The sequence below is a fragment of the Phoenix dactylifera genome, chromosome 8 (genome assembly GCF_009389715.1).
Source record: "Phoenix dactylifera cultivar Barhee BC4 chromosome 8, palm_55x_up_171113_PBpolish2nd_filt_p, whole genome shotgun sequence".
NCBI lineage: Eukaryota > Viridiplantae > Streptophyta > Magnoliopsida > Arecales > Arecaceae > Phoenix > Phoenix dactylifera.
The window spans coordinates 14,926,072-14,944,541 of record NC_052399.1 but is presented as its reverse complement, the minus strand read 5'-3'; the positions used below and the strand labels follow the sequence as shown (position 1 = coordinate 14,944,541).

Below are 18,470 nucleotides of genomic sequence, written 5' to 3'. Positions count from 1 at the left end.
TACTTTGAGTAAACACTTCGGTATTCTTGAAGAAAGATACACTTGCTGATTGAGTATTTCACTCTACCAGGCTTTTTATTCAATCATTTATTTATTGCATATCTCATATATAATCTTTTAAAATATTGTTTGGTCGACGACTGCTTGGACTGAACCAACGATAAAAAAATGTAGCAATGGAACCATGGTGGAGTCTAAAACCCTAGATAGCGACACTTTGGAGGACGACGGTCTCCATGGTGAGGCCTGGTCCGAATCCATAGAGCACTCCCCAGTCGAGCCCCTCTCCGGTGGTCCCTTTCCCTTCCTTCGCCGACCGCTTCCTCATCTCGTCCAGTATGAAGAACACGCAAGCGCTGGACATGTTCCCGTACTCGCTAAGCACGTGCCGCGTCGCCCGGAGCTTCTCCGGCTTCAGCTTCAGTTTGGACTCGAAGGCGTCAAGTATGGCCGGGCCACCAGGGTGCGCAATCCAGAACAAGGAATTCCAGTCAGAGATACCCAGCGGCTCGAACGCCTCCTCCAGGCTCTTCTCGATGTTCTTGGAGATAATGGTGGGGACCTGGTTGAGGAGGTGGAAGGTGAGGCCCACTTCCCTGAGGTGGCCTTCGATGGCCCCCTCGCTGTCCGGCAGTACCAGCTGAGCCGCCGAAGCCATTCGAAAGAGCGGCCTCTCGACACCTTGGATCGGATCCGCTCCGACGATGAGTGCCGCTGCACCGTCGGCGAAGAGGGCCTGGCCCACGAGGTTGTCGAAGTGGACGTCGTCGGTGCCTCGGAAGGTGACGACGGTGATCTCGGAGCACACGACAAGCACGCGAGCACCCTTGTTGTTCTCGGCGAGGTCCTTGGCGATGCGGAGCACGGTCCCGCCGGCGAAGCAGCCCTGGTGGTAGAGCATGACTCGCTTGACGGACGGGTTGAGGCCGAGGAGCCTGATGAGCTGGTAGTCGGCCCCGGGCATGTCGACGCCGCTGGTGGAGCAGACGACGAGGTGAGTGATGTTTGACTTGGGGCGGCCCCACTCCTTGATGGCCTTGACGGCTGCTTCCTTCCCCAGCTTCGGCACCTCCTCCACCAGGATGTCCTGCCGGGCATCCAGAGAGGGCGCCATGTAGGCGCACATGTTCGGGTTCTGCTTCAGGACATCCTCGGTGAGGTACATGTACCGCTTCTTGATCATGGATTTCTCACCTGCAACGCGACGCAGCAAACTAACGTCAAAAAAAAAACGAGCGACTTGCATGTGTATCTCTCATTCATGAGTTTGGATGATAATATCGATCATCTAATTGTCGCATGCCTGAGAGAGTTTGGATACGTATGCATGCATGATCTGGATAAAAATGTGTTGCGGACAGCTCCCTCCATATTCTTTGTTTTTTTATAATTGGAAGAAAGATGGGAACACGATCGGATATCATGATTCATGCATGCATGCTCACTAGGTGTCATGAGATAGAGCGAACGTGCCAAAGTGGTTTCTAAGTACTATACCAAAAAAGTATACGAGGAACCAAGGAATGCAACAATTAATTAAGCTCTTACATATGCGCTTGAACTTCTCTTTGAGCTCGTGCTTGTGCTCATTGTTGGTGATTCGGAAGTAGAAGTCCGCGTAGGTGCTCTGGTCGACGGCATGAGGAGGGTTGGCGGTTCCAATTGCCATGATCGTGGCCGGGCCGTCAGCCCTCTGTGCCTTGCGAATGGACTCGATGCTGGCCATTCTAAGTGGAAGGGAGATGGAGAGATGGGCAGCGGCTGCTGAAGGTTTAATTGTTTAGGGTAGAGCGCCGGGGTGTGTGGAGGAGCATGCTCTTCGCTCCCATATATATAGCCCCTCTGGGCTCTGGGTGGAATTATAAAATGAGGGCCGGAACCCCCTCTTTTCTGGGCGTTGATCTCGCCACGGCACGTCCTGTCCCACCTACCCAAAAGGTGGCCCGTGCTATTCACCAACCTCTGCCTCCTTTTGCTCTGTGTACGTCGGATGACGGGGCCACCTTTTTGGTAGCTGGCACAGGAGGGCGGCGTATGGGCTAGGGATGCGGGGTTTGCTGGCTGTAACGCTCGTTGACTACTACTAGGTTGGTTAGAAGAGCTTGAATGATAAAATTAAATGAGTACTTGTTTCTTTAATTGTTTAGCACTAACACGTAAGCAACGCTGCTGGGTAAAATTTAATTAACTAATTTAACATAGTATAAATTATGATGGTATGCAAAAGCAATAGATGCATTGACAATTAAATTCTGCACAAAATTCTGTTATGCTGGTCCGAAATAACTGTTTCATAAAAAAACTGCTATTATAACTACAAAAGTTATTTTTCTTTGTAAAAATATATCTACGGTTATCTTTTAACCGGATCTTGCCGTCAGCAAGGCTTGTCAGCAAGCTTGCTGCACTTACTTTTCCATAGAGAGTGATATAGAATAATATGAGATGCATAGCTTCTTTTTTTATAGGCGTAAAATTTTTATTCTACTTTAGTTGGACTCTTCAAAGTCCTAAATTAAGTGGAGAACTATCTTTAAATTTTGTTTTGTCTCGATCAGCTCAAAAATATGAATACAATTGAAATTAGTCTTATGACATGCCACGTGTGAGCTCATGCTTGAAAGATGAGGTTTAATTAGCTACATCACATGCCCTTCCACTTCTGTGTCAAAGTCATTTTTCTCATCTCGGTCTAGGAAAAAATGGTCCACCTCATCTCGCTCATTTTTTTAGATCATAGCTCACGTATTTAGTTCATCAAGATTTTAGGTGATAGCCCTAACATTTTGATAGGCAATTTGGGCGGATTTATTTAGAATCCAAAATGGTTGATAGTTTGTACGATGAAATATTTTGCATCTCGTCAAGTCAGAAATGTGATCAAGCATATAGATCTTCGGTTGATCTGAGCCATTAAAATCTTTTTGTTCTAAGAACTATTGGGGTCCACTTCTTGTATCGAGAGCCGTTAAGGTCGGCCCTTTGCCTTAAAGGCCATTGTAATCGGATTTTGGACCTAAGAGCAGTTGAGGTTGACTCTTTGACCTGAGAGCCATTTATGTCGGCTCTTTCACCTAAGAGCTATTATTTAGGTCGGCTCTTGGATCTTTGTCCTTGGGTCCAGCATTTCGAGCCTTAAGCTTGGGGGTCGGCTTTTTGTAAGCTGTTATTGTCCTCCTGGAGTTTAACTTGTTAGGTTGCTCCTTTAAGTCACCTTGCAGGAGTTCTTGTCGAATGAAATCGACTTATTCTTGCCTTTATCCCCTAGTCAGCTAGAGCAGCTATTAAGTCTAGATGGATCTAGAACTTTCTGCACAACCGAAGTCGTCTTCATGCTTGGATATATCCAAATTTTTCAACACATAAAAATTAAATTAAATTTTCTTTGATACTTACTGTCGAGTAAACTGTCCAAATGCTTGTAAAATATCTGTCCAAATGCTTGAAGTTGTGTTGCTGAGGTTGTGATCCTATTGAGGTTGGCTTGAGAGTTGTTTTGGCTCAAGGTTGAGGTCCTCATGGTGTGCCAAATTTGATCCAACCTAGTCTAGGCCAAGATATCCTCCTCGTCTAGCTTTGCTCGCGAATAGTTAGGTTGAGTGTGCCACTTTCGATCCAAATTAGCATGGGCTAGGATTTTCATTTAGGCAGTCATTGGGTTGGATCCCATGGGTGTCGCCTCGGCCTATCCCGAGCTAGGTTTTTTCTTCTCAGCTCGCTTTGCTCGTGACCGATCCAGTTGGGCATGCCACTTTGATCCGACCTACCTGACTAGGATTTCCTCCTTAGGGTGACTTTTTCGAGGATTTATGAGGATGGACATGCCACTTTGATCTAACCTTTCCTGGGCTAGGATTTCTTCCTTCGACTGGGTTTCCTCGCGACTAGTTAACTTGGGCATGCCACTTTGATCCAATCTAGCTTGGCTAAGATTTCCTCTCTTAGCTAGTTTTATGCTCGGTTAGCTAGGCCGGGTAGTACCTTCGAGCCAAGTTGAAGCTAGGATTTTTTTTATCTCAGCTGGTATTATGTCATCACTTGCGATCCAAGTCTCGTCTAAGCTAGGATTTTTCATCCCTGGTGGTCCTTGGGATGGATCCCATAGGTGCCATCTCCGCCTAATCTGAGCTGGGATTATTCATCCCAGCGATCCGTGGGACGAATTCCATGGCAGCACTATGAGCTGCGAAAACTAGATAACTTGCATTTAAAACTATATAAAACATTTAGATCAATGAATATTTAATTCATACATGGCATATGTGCAAATACTTATTTGAGGCTTGCAGGATATATTGTGGTTCAATTCGACTGCCATCACCTTGTTGTCCCTGCTTGGGTTTCAAACCTAAGTCATCGAGCTCGACAGATTTGGCCGTTTTGCACACCAATGGAACTAGTTGATGTGTTGGATCTATCCAAAGTGATAAAAATAGGCAAAGAGGCATCAAATTTATTCATAATTGCAAGTCTGCAATGATGAACAAAGAAAGTAGATGCAAAACATCAATTATAGAGACAAAATTAGTAGGACAACCATTGGTCAAAAATGGAAAGAGTACAACTGAGAGCATAAGGAACTAGTCTGAACTAGTCCAAAATCAGTTCAAAAGTAGGTGAACTAGGCCGTCAAAGAAATTAAACCAATTCAGACCGATCTGGTGAGGAGGGAGCAACGGATGAAGATGCCACTATCAGCCAAGTTGGTGACTTGGACGGCAAGAAGCAGTGCTAAAGGAAACGACGATCCTTAGGAACGGGCGTAGACGAGAAATAGGCTGCAGGGGAATCCTCTTGATCGAACTTGCATGTTCAGTTGTCATTATGATAATGGGACCTCTTGCCAGGGATGAGCATATGGCGGCACAGAAACTCTCAGTGAAGAAGGACGATGACACAGGATCTCTCAACGGAGAGAGACAAGTGTGGGATCTCCCGGCAAGGAAGGACAGTGGAATGAGATCTCTCAATAGAGAGGTATGATGGGGCAACAACGGTAATGGTGATAGCTTTCCAATGGTAGTGATTACACTTGAACTTAGGGATGAGGAAGGGCTTTAACTTGGCTAACATGGGCATGAGCTTTTATTTCTCAGACGCTGCGATCATAAGGGTGAGGACCTTAGGATCGACGGCGAGGTGCTGGATAGGGACGATGGAATAGAGGCAATGATGCGGCTCATTGGAATAGAGGCAATGCGGGAGAGATGTTGCGGAAGAGAGAGTTTTAAAGTACCAAGGAGCATTGAAATCGAGACTCATAGTCATGAGCCTTGTGCGCACGATGCTCGCATCATGGGCAATATGGAGGGGCGACCCGTGAGCCAGGAATTTGCCATATCTTCTAGTCTGGTCGAGATCAAATTTACTTGTTTCAGATGAGATCCACATCCAAAATATTTTAAAAGCCTACATCATAAGCCCGAGTCATATATGTATAGTCTGGTTGTCTGGGTCATCTGTGGCTCTCTAAGTGCCAGCGCCAAGTCCGAGTACTAGTTTGCTGTCTTTGGCCGTAAGATGGTAGTCGGATGGGTCAAGCCTAGGGTCGGCAAACTGAGCCAGACTTAAAGGGGTGGAGGACTAATGGACTGAACTCGATATTATGAGAAGGAGAATGGGAATGTGCATACGAACTTATCCTACAGAATATGTAATTTATATTATAGCTTTGGACCCAAATAAAGGTAAAGGGCAATACCAATATTGGCACGTCTAATGGAGATGGAGAGCCGGCTCTGCGCGCCCAACCCTAGCCGATGGTTTTCTTGATTCTTGATTTAGATTTAAGGCCCTTCGCTACGAAAGCCAAAATCCAGACAAAGAAACGGCATCCAATCCTTCTTGCTGCTGCTGCTCCTCCAACACGCTCCTCGCGGTGGATTTAGTATCTGTTGCATTACGATTGGATGTTTGTAAATGACGTCCGCGTCCCAGTCAGAAAACCCCCAACAGCAGCAGCAGCAGCTGCTCGATCACCAGCTGCATCCGGGCGGAAGCGCCACCGCGTCGCCCGTCTCTGCTCCGCCGCCGCCCAGCGGGAAGCTCTCCTTTGAGGAGATCTCCAAGTACTTCTCCCTCCCCATCGCGGAGGCCGCGTCTAACCTCGGTACTTCTTTCTTCCTATTTTCCATCATGATTTCCGTTGCAAGAATTCAATTTTGGGGTGGTGTTTTTTGGTTTGATATGTTCGAGCAAAGATCTCTTCTTTTGACGTTGCGAGGCTTGGATTCTTCTCGTATTGACATGTAATGTTCTGATCATGTCTTTTTTTTGTCTTCGTGAAGTTCTGGAATTGGTTTCCTTGATTCTTTGGCATATGGAAGATCTCATCTTCTGAGGTGGAGAAACTTGGATTTTTCTTCTATTGGCATGTAATGGCTTGCTTATGTCCTTTTTTGTCTTCAAGAAATTCTCGGATCGGTTTTCTTGATTCTTTGGCGGATCATTAGCTTCAAATTTCCTTCTTTTTGTGGGTGATGGCTTGAGGCATTTCTTGAACTAAAAATTGAAGGTGTACAACTTGATTTCGCCCCCAATTTTTTGTTCCCTCTTTTTTTGCTTTCATTATCATTGTTGTGAGAGTGCTTCATTGTTCTTTTGCCGGAGGAAAGCGGAAAATTTGTCCTTGGCAATGTTAAAGAAGGATTCTTGTTTTTATTAGACCCAATTAAATATATGAGAGTTCTATTTAAATCATAGGAAAGATTGTTCATGATGATAACTGATTGTGGTGTTCAAAAGCATGTTCTTTAATCAGAGTAGTGAGATGCCAATTTTGTAAAGAGAACATCGTGAAAGGCTGAAAGCATCCCGGTATTCATTGGATGACATGTTAAGGTGCAAATATGATTCAGATCCTAACTGTTACTAAGATCCATTGGCCTATTTAGCTTAGTCCTAAGAGTTAAACTTAAGAGGTTGTTTTTCACCATAGGGATACAATCTCATATATTTCCCCATTACTTAAGAGGTTGTTTCAGGGCATAGGATGATTCGTGCATTCTTTAAGTCTTGTTTGTTCTTTTTATATGATATGGTTTTTCAGTTGGATGAGTTATAGAAAGGAATGAAACATATTAAACAAATGAAAATTTATTCTCATTGCTTCTAGGTTAATGCCCAGAAATGAATTGGAAAGGAAAAGCAGGAATACTAGGCACAGCCATGTCAGAGCTAAGAAGATTTCAGATTAATCTTTTGCTTCCTTCTTTGAGTGCCCGATTTGATCTACATCATTTTTCTTTTGTTTAAAAACTGCTATTTTTAGGTTTCCTTATTTTTAATATGTACGTTCCTAATTTTTTTAATGCTCCTTAGTCTTGCTTCGTATCATTTTCTAGGATCACAATTCGTTCCTGCTCCTGCATTGTGCAACTCTAATTGAGACAAGCTTTCATTAGATTTGTGGGTTTTTGAAGCTTTGCTATCCAATCTTTTTTCAGAACAAACCTGACCACAAATCAATAACTGAAGAAGAAAGGAGGCAATCTTTGGGCATTGTGGTTTTCATATATTTTGGAAATCAGTTTGAGTCTTTTGACATATTGAGGAATGATTTGAATGCATATACAAGTTGAAAATAGGATATTTAGTAAGTTTTAAATCAGACTAGCTTCATAACTTATATAAATTAACTCAAACTATTAAAAAGGGAGCAGAAGTTGAAGAGGAGATGCATTTCTTGCTTGATGTTTGCATAGGAACTGAGGCTTTATTTATTCCCCAATAGTAGCACACCACAAATTTGCAATTTGCCTTATATGTATGTAAATAAGTGCAAAAATAAGCCTCAACCCAACTCCCAAAACCTGTAAAACCTAATTGACGGTGATATGGATCGTCAGATGACTGATGGAGATATGCAATTGAAAGAAGACATGGGAATGCAAATTGTACCTCTGGGGTCTGGACAACAAGTTTGAACCACTCAAAATCCCTTTCTGTTGGTGGAAGATTGATGTTAAATATCTTACATGAGGGAGTGGTCATCTTAGTAGGAATACTACCACGCACAAGAACTCAGTAGGAGGAGAAAAGGAATCCTCATTCTATGGTCAATCAGGTGGATTCTCAAGTCATATGGTAGTGCGGAGCCTCAGTTTGATTTTCTAAGCTGCCTCAGTTTGACTTTCTAAGCTACCTCACTTACAGCACCCATTATGGTAGTTATATAATTGAAATAACTAGTCATAGTTATATTCGAAACCTTCTGGCATTGAAGCCAAGGAAGCAATCCTTCAATTACAATTCAGAATTGTAGAACACTGCCAATTGTTAGTGCATGTTTAAAACCTTAGTGGCATATCATGCCGAATGTAGAAACATCCACATAGTCATGAAAAGATGTAAAAAAGAGATAATTTATAATAAATTACATAGAGACTTTTTATATGATTTAAATTGCTATTTATTGCAGTTCCAATAATCACAGTTATCGTTGTCTTGATCAATAATGATATCCACGTTAGATGCTGGTTTTTAGATAGGAAAGTATACTCAGGGTTAGGTGTCTATGATGTGGTACTATTGTATGCCCTTTGAGAAATATGCTGAATTCAAAATACAAGGACAGATGTTATAAAAAAAAAAAGGGTTCTTAAGGTTACTGCATATCACATTGACTGTAGGTAGAAGAAGCAGAAGTGGATGGGAGAAGGAGAATGAGGTGGTGTTGTAGAGGACGGAGTGAAGAGGCAGGGAGGGATAGGAGGAAGGTTGGGGTGGAGGGGAAGGAGATGTGGAAGGCAAGACATTGACTGGAAACCGATAGGATGCTCCTAGATAGAGCCAAAGGTGTAGAAGGCCAAACAAAATGATCTCTACAAGTTTTTGGCAGAGGAAGGATCCAATTTAAAGTCAGATGGAATTCAAAGGGGGTGCCATTTGTTGGACAATAAAATAAAATAGAGAATAGAAGGAATTGTCTCTACTTTGTGACTGAAACTTGATATGGTCAAAATGTGTCTTCCACTCAAATATTGCTTGTGAATATCGTAATTTAGAAGAGCGAAAAAATATTCATAAGTTTCTAGTGCCAAATTGAAACCACTGAAATTTGTTGTCGCTGGATCAAAAATTTAAATATGCTATTCTGTTAATTGGCAATTTTCCTTGCGTCTCTTGAAGCTTGCTGGACTTGTTTAGTAAGTAATTATCAATAAGATGTTGAATTTCGATCATATTCCAAGTAGTTTCTCATCAAGAGAATGAAACACTAAATTGACTCAATTGCTTTTTTGAATTTTTTTACTCTTAGTTCTTAAAATGTGTGAAGATGGATAGCACATGATGTAGCCCAGACCCACCAAGTCACTGATTGAATTTTAATTTGATTCATTTCGAAATTTGCAGCAAAAAGACAGGCATTATATTAATAACAAATTAGTGTGTAGAACAACTTTCTCCACCTCAATACAACACCCCCCCCCCCCAACCCCCAAAACAAAATCTCTTGTTTTCCCTGTCTCATCCTCTTTGTACTAACTCTTTTTATTTATATCGAAAACATATCCATTTTAATCAATTTATCCTCATTAACATTAGGTGCTTGCCTAGTCTACTAGGCCTGCCATTGAGCCACTGCATTTTTGAGGTTGTATAGGCAACATTACAAGTATAATAGAATATTCATATATATATTTGTTTACTAGCTTGTAAAATGGATGCTGATTTAACTTTATGAGGGAAGCCTAATTTGATATATATAGTGCAATTAGAGTTTGTAGAAGGTTGGATTTACTTTGCTGTCTGAAAGAAGATAGTTGATGGAACAGGAGTACTTTTTTTGTTTCTGTTGATTTATTCCATAATTCTGTTGTTGTTCCATCCCAACCTCGAGTAGTTGGGACAATTGCTTTCTGGTTATGTTTATGTTTATTTGTCCATAAACAAACTTAGTGTCTATCTGAAAATATTGGCATGAAGTTGTGCATTGTTTCAAGGTTCATCTACTATTCAACTGCGGATTTTTTTTGTGAGAGTTTCTCTTTCCAAAATGTTGTAATTCAACTGTAGATCCCAAAATGATGGGAAGGAAGCTTGTTGTGTTATGTTAAATGATATCTCTGTGTTATATATTATGCAGTTTGAATAATTCGCTTTTTGCAGGTGTTTGTACTAGTGCATTGAAGAGGATATGTCGTGAAAATGGTATTATAAGGTGGCCATATCGTAAGGTGTGTCAATACATAAGATGTATTTTATTTGTATCCAGTACTGCACTATTTCTTGTTTAGGAACATCATCCCATGCCGATTGTGGGTTACAAATGCATAGAAATTTTTTAAGTATTTTCCATCTTCTATGGCCATAATTGTAAAATGGACTTCTTTTAAAATGCTATGTTTTTGTAAATAACATGAAAATAAACTTTCTTAGTTATTTTATATTACTTACTAGCTGGAATGTTTACCTAAGATGCCCCCTCTCTGGAGTCTTGCTTTCTAAGAACTTTCTCTGTTCCTTTCTTTTTCCTTTTCGGAATGCTTTTCTTTCCCTATCCCATACCCGTATGCCCTCATGGTTTAGTAGCTAAGAGGTATGTCATATGTGTGCATCATACAAAATTACATATGTAGACACATGCACATGTACATAACTTGATAGACAACAGTGAGAGAGAGATGTGCTTTAGGTAGAACTTCTATTTATGATGCGATATTCTCGGGCAAGCTTGACAATTGAATTCTTTTCTATTCAACCAATGCTGATTTATCTAACTTTTCCTAGAAGATTCATCGTACTTTCTACATAAATTAGAGACATTTTGATGCTTAACAAAGTCTAATCGGTCCTGGATGAACCCTGATTCTGATGCAAGACATATATTGCTTAGAAGTAAACGATACATCGTCTAGAAACTTAGAATACTTGATACAAATAATTTCTTCATACATTCCATCTATAATTTTTATTTCCTTTGATTCCTTTTAACCATTTCAACACCCTATATAATTTATAAGGATACACACATAAACTTTTGTGTATACATTTGGTCATAACGAAATTGGTAAATATTTGAGATCATTGTTAATATCTTGAATGAAATCAGAATCAAAGTGGGAGTCAGATCAAGATTAGAGGTAAGATCAAAAACCTTGTATAATTCAGTTCATGATCATATGAGTGGGTCTCATCATGCTAAAGAGGGACAGATCACCTTTCTCATTATGTTCTTTTGATTTTGTTCCACTTCTTTGAAAAAAGTGATCATTCAAACTGATAAAATAAAAGGAACACTAGGGTTACGCATATACCATCTGTTCCAACAATAGGACTCTATTTGCTGTTAGATCAGCTAAAAGGCACATAAGATGCGACAAAGATTTTAATGAAATTGATCCACTTAATCTGAAATTTTAGCTGCTACTGATGAGCATCTTCAGCATGATCTCAAACCAAATTTCAGTTAGACCAAATGAGCATCGACTTGCTTATTAACATAATAGTAGAGAAAAGCTTTCTAGAAAAAGATTCTCGATGATTTCTTGCTCTTTCCTTTATGGTAAATCTTTTTATAGCTCCCACTCCTAAAGCTCTCTTTGGCATATGACAGTCATGTCATCAGCTGTTGCAGCTCTATTGGTTCTTGAGAGCCATGTTTGATGGTGTACAATGTTCCTTTTTAAAAAAAACTTTTTTATGGTATTGCAACTTATAAACTTCATGTTCTTTAGTTTCTTGCTGGGAAGACTGTGGAAGATATCAGAAAGGATGCTGAAAGAGAGAGAACTAAAGAGCTAGCTGAGTTGCCAAAGATAGCAAACCAAAGAACTGATGTTTCAAAAGTGATGCCTTCAATGTCGGTTGGTTCATCATCAACAACCTTGTGAGCAAAGTTGCCTTACTGTTTTAGTGCAAAAAAATCCTTCATTTTTATTTGTATCTGATGATGCTTTACATAGTGCAACATATTTTTGTCTGTACATGGCTGCTTTGTCAAGTTAGTATCTTTTATTCATTTCGTGCTCGTCCCGACAGTTCTTAGAATGATACACATTACAATGTAGCACACTGGTTCATTATTGAAAATTTTCCTATCTATTAAAAATATATTTTTCTGAAAATATATGAATCACGAGGAGATCTTTCTTCCGAAACAATAAAGAGAACTAAAAGAATGCTGTTTCTTTTCTTTGTCATATTGATGCTAAAAAGTTTTGCACCAATCATGGATAACTAAATATGCTCTACTAGTAGGGGCTAAATTTATCTCCCACCATTTTATTTTATTTCCCTAAGTTCTTATGCTTAGTACTTTATCCCCCTAATTAAATTATATTGAAGGGTAGCAACATTGTTTAACAACCTTTTAGAATTATATTAACTGATCCCATATCAACTGTTATGATCAAGAGTTTAGATAAATGGACAATCTCTCATTTTAATAATTTGTTTGGTCAAGTCATTAAAGATGGCCAGAAGGATTAGAAAAGAATATTTAGAGAGAGTAAGAAAAGTATTTCCTTTTGTTCTAAGAAAACTAAAATAGGCAAACAAAGGGCAAATTTTCAATTAGTTTAAGTGCTTCATATTACTTCTCCAATTTCTTGTGTACTAACCATCATAGAACTCATTTTTTCTAAAACTAGGTGCTTTCAAACTATTAGATGTTATTCTTATTTTACTGCAGTGAAACCCACTTTCTGTATACTCAATATGTATTAGCTACATGTGACTGTAACTTGTAATAATAAATCTGACAATATAGCTATGTGATGAAAGTGTTGTAGCAAGCAACTGCAGTATGTAGATGGTCAGAGGACTGCATACAATTAGTAGAGTGTTGGTACCTAGATGAATTATATTGAAAAAATATATTAAAATAGGATTATATGTACATATGACTAAAAAATTTGCAATATGTTAGAAAAATCAAAGGAAATAAAAGGTAAATTAAAGAAACAGTTAACTTTATTTTGTGGATTTACTTTAATCTACAAAATGACATGTTAGCCAGTAAAATTATATTTTTCGAAACAAATTATATAAATGATCATCCAAAAAGTATTCTCAATTATTTCAAGTAATTTAATGCAACAAATAACTTTATAAATGGTGAATATGATGTTGGAAATAAACAGCTAAATCAGAACCTATTGAAACTTGTAGCTTGGAATTTGGGCACCAGTGAGAAAGACAAGGGTGTTCCAACTTGCCCATTTGACATGAAACTTTGATCCATTTTAAGGTATAGTCTAATAGGCATACCGAAAATCATGTGATTTGGAAACTGTTAGCCTATTAATTAAGTGGTCAAATAATAGGTATTGTTTCATATGAATTTTTTTAGTTTTTGACCACTTGATATATAGGATAGGGATCTTCAAATTATATGATTTTTAGTGTGTAAGCAGTTTAGAGGTAGTAGACCAAATTTTATCACAGTTTGCTATATCAGTTGGTATCGTACCATACCGGACGTACCATACGGTACCAATACCGAACTGGTATGCAATTTTGTACCGTACCGATACTTGGTCTGCTTTGCCTATGCGGATCGTACCTACACCGATACCGAGATGGCAAACCTTGAATCCAATGGCTTGACTTAGTGAGGTCGGACCCCTATCATCCAATTCAAAAAAAGATGTAAATCTATAAGAGTTACACTAGATGTGACTAGAACTTAACCCATTATATTTTATATTATATAAATTTATCATGATAATGCATTTGCTACTATTATGATTTTATAATATTAATAGTAGTATACATACTAACATGTACTTATACCTTAAAATATTGGTTATAAATGTATATAGCATATTTTTTAATATTGTTATTATTATATTACTAATATAATTTTCTGTTATAACAATTTTCTCCATTGCAATGATAAAATATAATATGTGAAGTAATATATCAAATAATACCCTTATTAATAGTAATGGTAAAATTAATAAGGGTATTATGGTAAAATAATACCCTTATTAATAGTAATGGTAAAATATAATATATATTAAGATCCGTATATCATTATATAAAATTATGAAACTGTATGGTACTAATCCTTATTGCTTTGGTGTAACAACCGTCACTTGAAAACTTTTGTAGTTCAACCTACAATCTCTTTTGCTGTATAGGCCAAAATGCTGTAGTTGAGTCAGTAGTTATGGTTACATGTTGGATGTTGAACTATGTCAAATTACATGATAGATCAGTAAATTAAATTGCAACAAATTCAGTTATATGAAACCAAGAAGGATCTTAGTTGAGAGCAATGAAATGAAAAGAAATAAAGATTGTAAAAAAGAAACACTTTCTAGGATAACAGCTAGAAAAGCTGGATCATTAAGAGAATCCATTAAGAAGTCAGTTGGTCCATTTGGTTCGCAGCTCGTTAGCTGATATGCTTCTGCAGATGAATACACCAGATCACTCGTCTGCATCAAGAAATTGATATGTTTTAGCTTGGCAATCCTTATGCTTCACCTTATCATTTGCCTTTTCTCTTTTTTTTTATTACAATAACATCTAAAGTATCATACCTCTGTGGGTTCATGGTGGACCGTGGTGCTTTCTTGTTGGTGCACTGCAATGTACAGATTGATGTGAGCCACTTCTGTTAGTTGAAGATGTACAGGTTTTTTTTTCTTCTTTTGTTGAAAAATGTGTGGTTGTTTGTTGCTGTTGATTTATTTGTGAAGATTAGATGGCTCAGATGATGTGTGGTTCTTTCCTCTTGCCTAATCCTGTCTTGTTTTAAATTTAGTGGCAATCAAGTTCAGAACAGAGCACCAAGTGTCACACAAGGAGCATTAAAATTGCAGCAAGGAGTTCCCATGCCAGGACATGTTCTGCAATCACAAGGAAATAAGTTTTCACAAACTACTTGGCCCAATATGATCCAGTATAGAGGCATTCCTACCTTCATGGATGAATTCAAATATGGATTTCCAGCAAATGGCTTGTCATCTGTTTGTGTCAGATGGTGGGGAAGTGGCAGCAAGGAAGATACTGAAAGGACGTTGCCAGAAGAATCCGGAACCATAGAGGAGGAGAATAAAGAACCCCATGGGTTGTCAATTGAAACCTCCAGGCAGATATTGAAAGATGATCACCCTGACCATAGTACAGAGGACATTGCTGCTATAACCGAGGCATCTGCTTCCTTGTGTTCTCTGAGAAGAAAAGCTGTAGAATGTGGCTGTGAAACACTGAAGGGTGGAATTTCTAAGGGCTACACAAGTTGCAAGTTGGGCAAGAGACAGAGATTAGCATTACTCCAAGTATTCAAATCATCATTACCAGATCAATGGATATCTTCTTGATCTAAGGGCTGTCCCCTAATTCATTATTCCCGACTTCCTAAGGTAAGGCCTTTACTCTTAATTCATTATTGGCATGTTTTTGTTAATGTGGGATCAAAGACACTCCTTAAGTACTCACGCTTGATATGGGATCCGTCGCATGCTCTTCTCCTTTAAGCTTTGACATCCTTACCAAGGAAGGGTGGTCCAATGAGAAATAGAAACACTATAACAGGCTGGAGGTCAATCCTAGAAAAGTTTATGTTGCAGTGTCCCCTAGACCACATGGATCATGGGTTGGTTCAGCTTTAATATCATTTATAATGACTTGGGACCTTACCCAAGAAGGCTAGTCATAAAGGTACTTGTTGGGTCCTTCACCTTGCTTAACTACCCAAGACCACCCTAACACACCAATGTGGGAACCCATGCCTATACGAGTCCCCGCACATGCAACATCCCTCAAATGGGGTCTTAGACTTTAGGTCATCTTCATCAAAAGAATACCTAACAAAAGAAGCATTTATTTTCTTCACACCTTTTAATGAATGGTTAGCTTTTTCGTTTCATTATCACAGTGAATCTTAAGTACATGCCATGCACTTAGTCTGTCATGCTTCTCCTTAACCTAGGACACCACATGACCTTGTTCTAGATCTAAAATCTGGTATAACCGGTGAGTCCTTATAGTCCCCAGTAAATTTAGAAGAAACTAGAAATTATGAAAGCCTAGGAGTTACTACATCGTGACCCAGCAAGATTTAGTAGGCTAACCATCACCCTGGGACGCAACAAAACTAGTGCTTAAGTGCGCATAGGATCTCTATTACCCAACAAGATCTAGCAGGCTAACCACAACCTGGAGACAGAAGAAAACTAGAAAATTAGTCTGAAGTGCCAATGTGATCAACAAAACTCCTTTTTGAGTATGACACTGTGGCATGATGCTAAGCAAGAAATTCCAAAATTTCCTAGCCAGTCCATCATGTGATTAATGGGCATTCCATTGCATAATGGGAGTTTAACTTTGATAAATATTCGCTAATTAACAAATCCATAGATATGCCCCCCCCCCCCCCCCCCCCCCCCCCCCCCCCCCCCCCCCCGCCGGGTGGAAAAAAAGCTTGCACTCACACACATTTCAGTAAAATTTTAAAGGGTTAACTATTTTCACTTGAAAACAAACTCTCACACATGTTTCAGATGTTAAGGCTAAAGTTGCATCAGGCCATCAACTATGCCATCTCCCTAACTTCCTTCTTCTCAAGCTAGTCTGAGTGTTACTTGAATTTAAATACATAGATATGGTATTCGAACTCACAAAGGATTGTCACATCTTCTGCGCTATAAATTAAGACTTGGGGTTCAAAGAAAAGTTTATCTGTCTCCATCTTGCTATAAATATTCTGATGCTTCATTTTCCTGATCTGTGTAAACTAATCCTTTTGTGCAGAGAAAGAAAAACTTTCATGTATCTCTCATCAATTTGGCATTATCGACCTTGATTTAGTTTTTGTTACATCATGGCACAGTCTTGCTAATCATCCTAGTTAACTAACTTGTTTCTGAAGTTTCTTTTAGTTGCCAGTACTGGATTTTTCTGATTAAAGGTTGTCCTGAATATAACTTGTGTCTGCAGGCTTATTTGTCCTACTCATGCCATAAGAATAGAAGCTTCATCTGTGTGAGCAAGTAATATAATGGGTTTGACTGCTCAGGCACCAAAAGGACCTGATACATGCTATTATTGCATCCTCACTTAGCTATCATAACAAGCATATGACCTCATTTTCATGCTTCTGGTTGATCAGTTTTGTCATATCTGAGCTGTTTACGCCCCATATCCTGGCTAAGGAATGACAAACGATATTCATTCTGCCAGCTGAGTGCCTTGTCTTCTGCTTAAGAACTTCTCAAGCCAATATGTGTAGTATTACTCCCATGGAAGTGTGGGTTATGTGGAAATTCATGAGCTTCAAATCAAGACCCGATAATCATAGGAAAAATCACATTATGATCTGCCATGTGGTGCTGCATTATTTTGTTGTGTAAATGATGAGAGAAACAGCATTGCCTTAAAACCAGAATTCACTTTATCCAGTCTATTAAGACCTTTCCATGCTTTGATGGCTTTAGCATATGGTATATCGATCCGTGTCTGAAAGTTTTATAAACTAGCATTATACTACCTTGATTCTGGAGTCTGACCCCTATCTAGTTGTCATTTTGATATGACGCCATTGATTAAAGTTAGGATTTATCGTATCAAGATAATATAATAATCCATAAATTGATTTTTCTCTTATTTTCTGAATATATGTTTACTATTTAGTTGATGAAGTTATTGTTAAAATGCCTTTAACTACCATGCCGGATATTAAAAGAAGCAGAGAAAAATAGCATGACATACATTTTCCAGGAGGAGAAAGGCACATTTGGTTTTAATATATTGTTTCATAAATTACCCTTGCAAACAATTTTCTAATTTATAATGCATCAACCATCACTCAGATTGGACTTATGATCATCTTTAATTAGCAGTAAAATAGAAAGAGGTTTGCTGTTAGTATTTTCTGAACATTTGTAGCACTCTCTGGAGAGAGTGTTCAGAAATTTGTAGATTAAATTCACTCATTCACATAAAAATATGCATATAATCAGATAAACTGCTAATTCATACATCTTTACTATAAACATATTAGAAAGAGCTATAGTCAAAATACGCATGGACGTTAGCGCCATTTTCTCTTGCTAAAGATTGGCATGTACTGACTCTTATAGTTCTGGAATTTTTTATTCGGTTGTTACCTCATTGACTTGGGTAGGAGGCAAGCTCAAGAAAGACTTCTAGGGCAAATCCTTTCTGCAGAAGAGGTTTTGCTAGGGTGGTTCTGCTCGCCTCCAATGTAAAAAGCATTTCCTTCTGTGATTTTTAATGGTCTTTGGATGTTGTTGTGTACGATATTTTTGAAAGCTGAGATTGTTTTACAATATTTCTTTCATTTCATATTACAAGTAGTTTTACTGTATTACTTTCTAGTTTTAGTTTCATCTCCAATTTATCTGTTTTAATGTTTTTGGTTGGTTTGAGAGATATGAGCAAATCATATCATCTGTCTCCTATTTAACATCAAGTAACTCCTATAAAGGATCCATCTTCTTTTTCATTTATCGGATGTGTCACAAGGCATTTGTCGCGAGTTTGTTCAATTACAT

The 18,470-nt window shown here is 38.8% G+C and overlaps 2 protein-coding genes across 2 annotated transcripts; one reads left to right on the top strand and one right to left on the bottom strand.

Moving 5' to 3' along the window:
* On the bottom strand, positions 1 to 1,826 carry LOC120111590 (chalcone synthase-like). The gene is made up of 2 exons (XM_039129010.1): positions 1,549 to 1,826; positions 1 to 1,194 (listed from the first exon to the last, which is right to left on the bottom strand). The coding sequence occupies exons 1-2, from the start codon at positions 1,724 to 1,726 to the stop codon at positions 203 to 205; spliced, it is 1,170 nt and encodes a 389-aa protein (XP_038984938.1). The 5' UTR covers positions 1,727 to 1,826; the 3' UTR covers positions 1 to 202.
* A 3,867-nt stretch (positions 1,827 to 5,693) lies between these two features.
* Positions 5,694 to 17,389, top strand: LOC103703346. Its single transcript, XM_008786171.4, has 5 exons — positions 5,694 to 6,109; positions 10,111 to 10,178; positions 11,679 to 11,830; positions 14,717 to 15,317; positions 16,894 to 17,389. The coding sequence occupies exons 1-4, from the start codon at positions 5,920 to 5,922 to the stop codon at positions 15,273 to 15,275; spliced, it is 969 nt and encodes a 322-aa protein (XP_008784393.2). The 5' UTR covers positions 5,694 to 5,919; the 3' UTR covers positions 15,276 to 15,317; positions 16,894 to 17,389.
* The last annotated feature ends 1,081 nt before the right edge of the window (positions 17,390 to 18,470 follow it).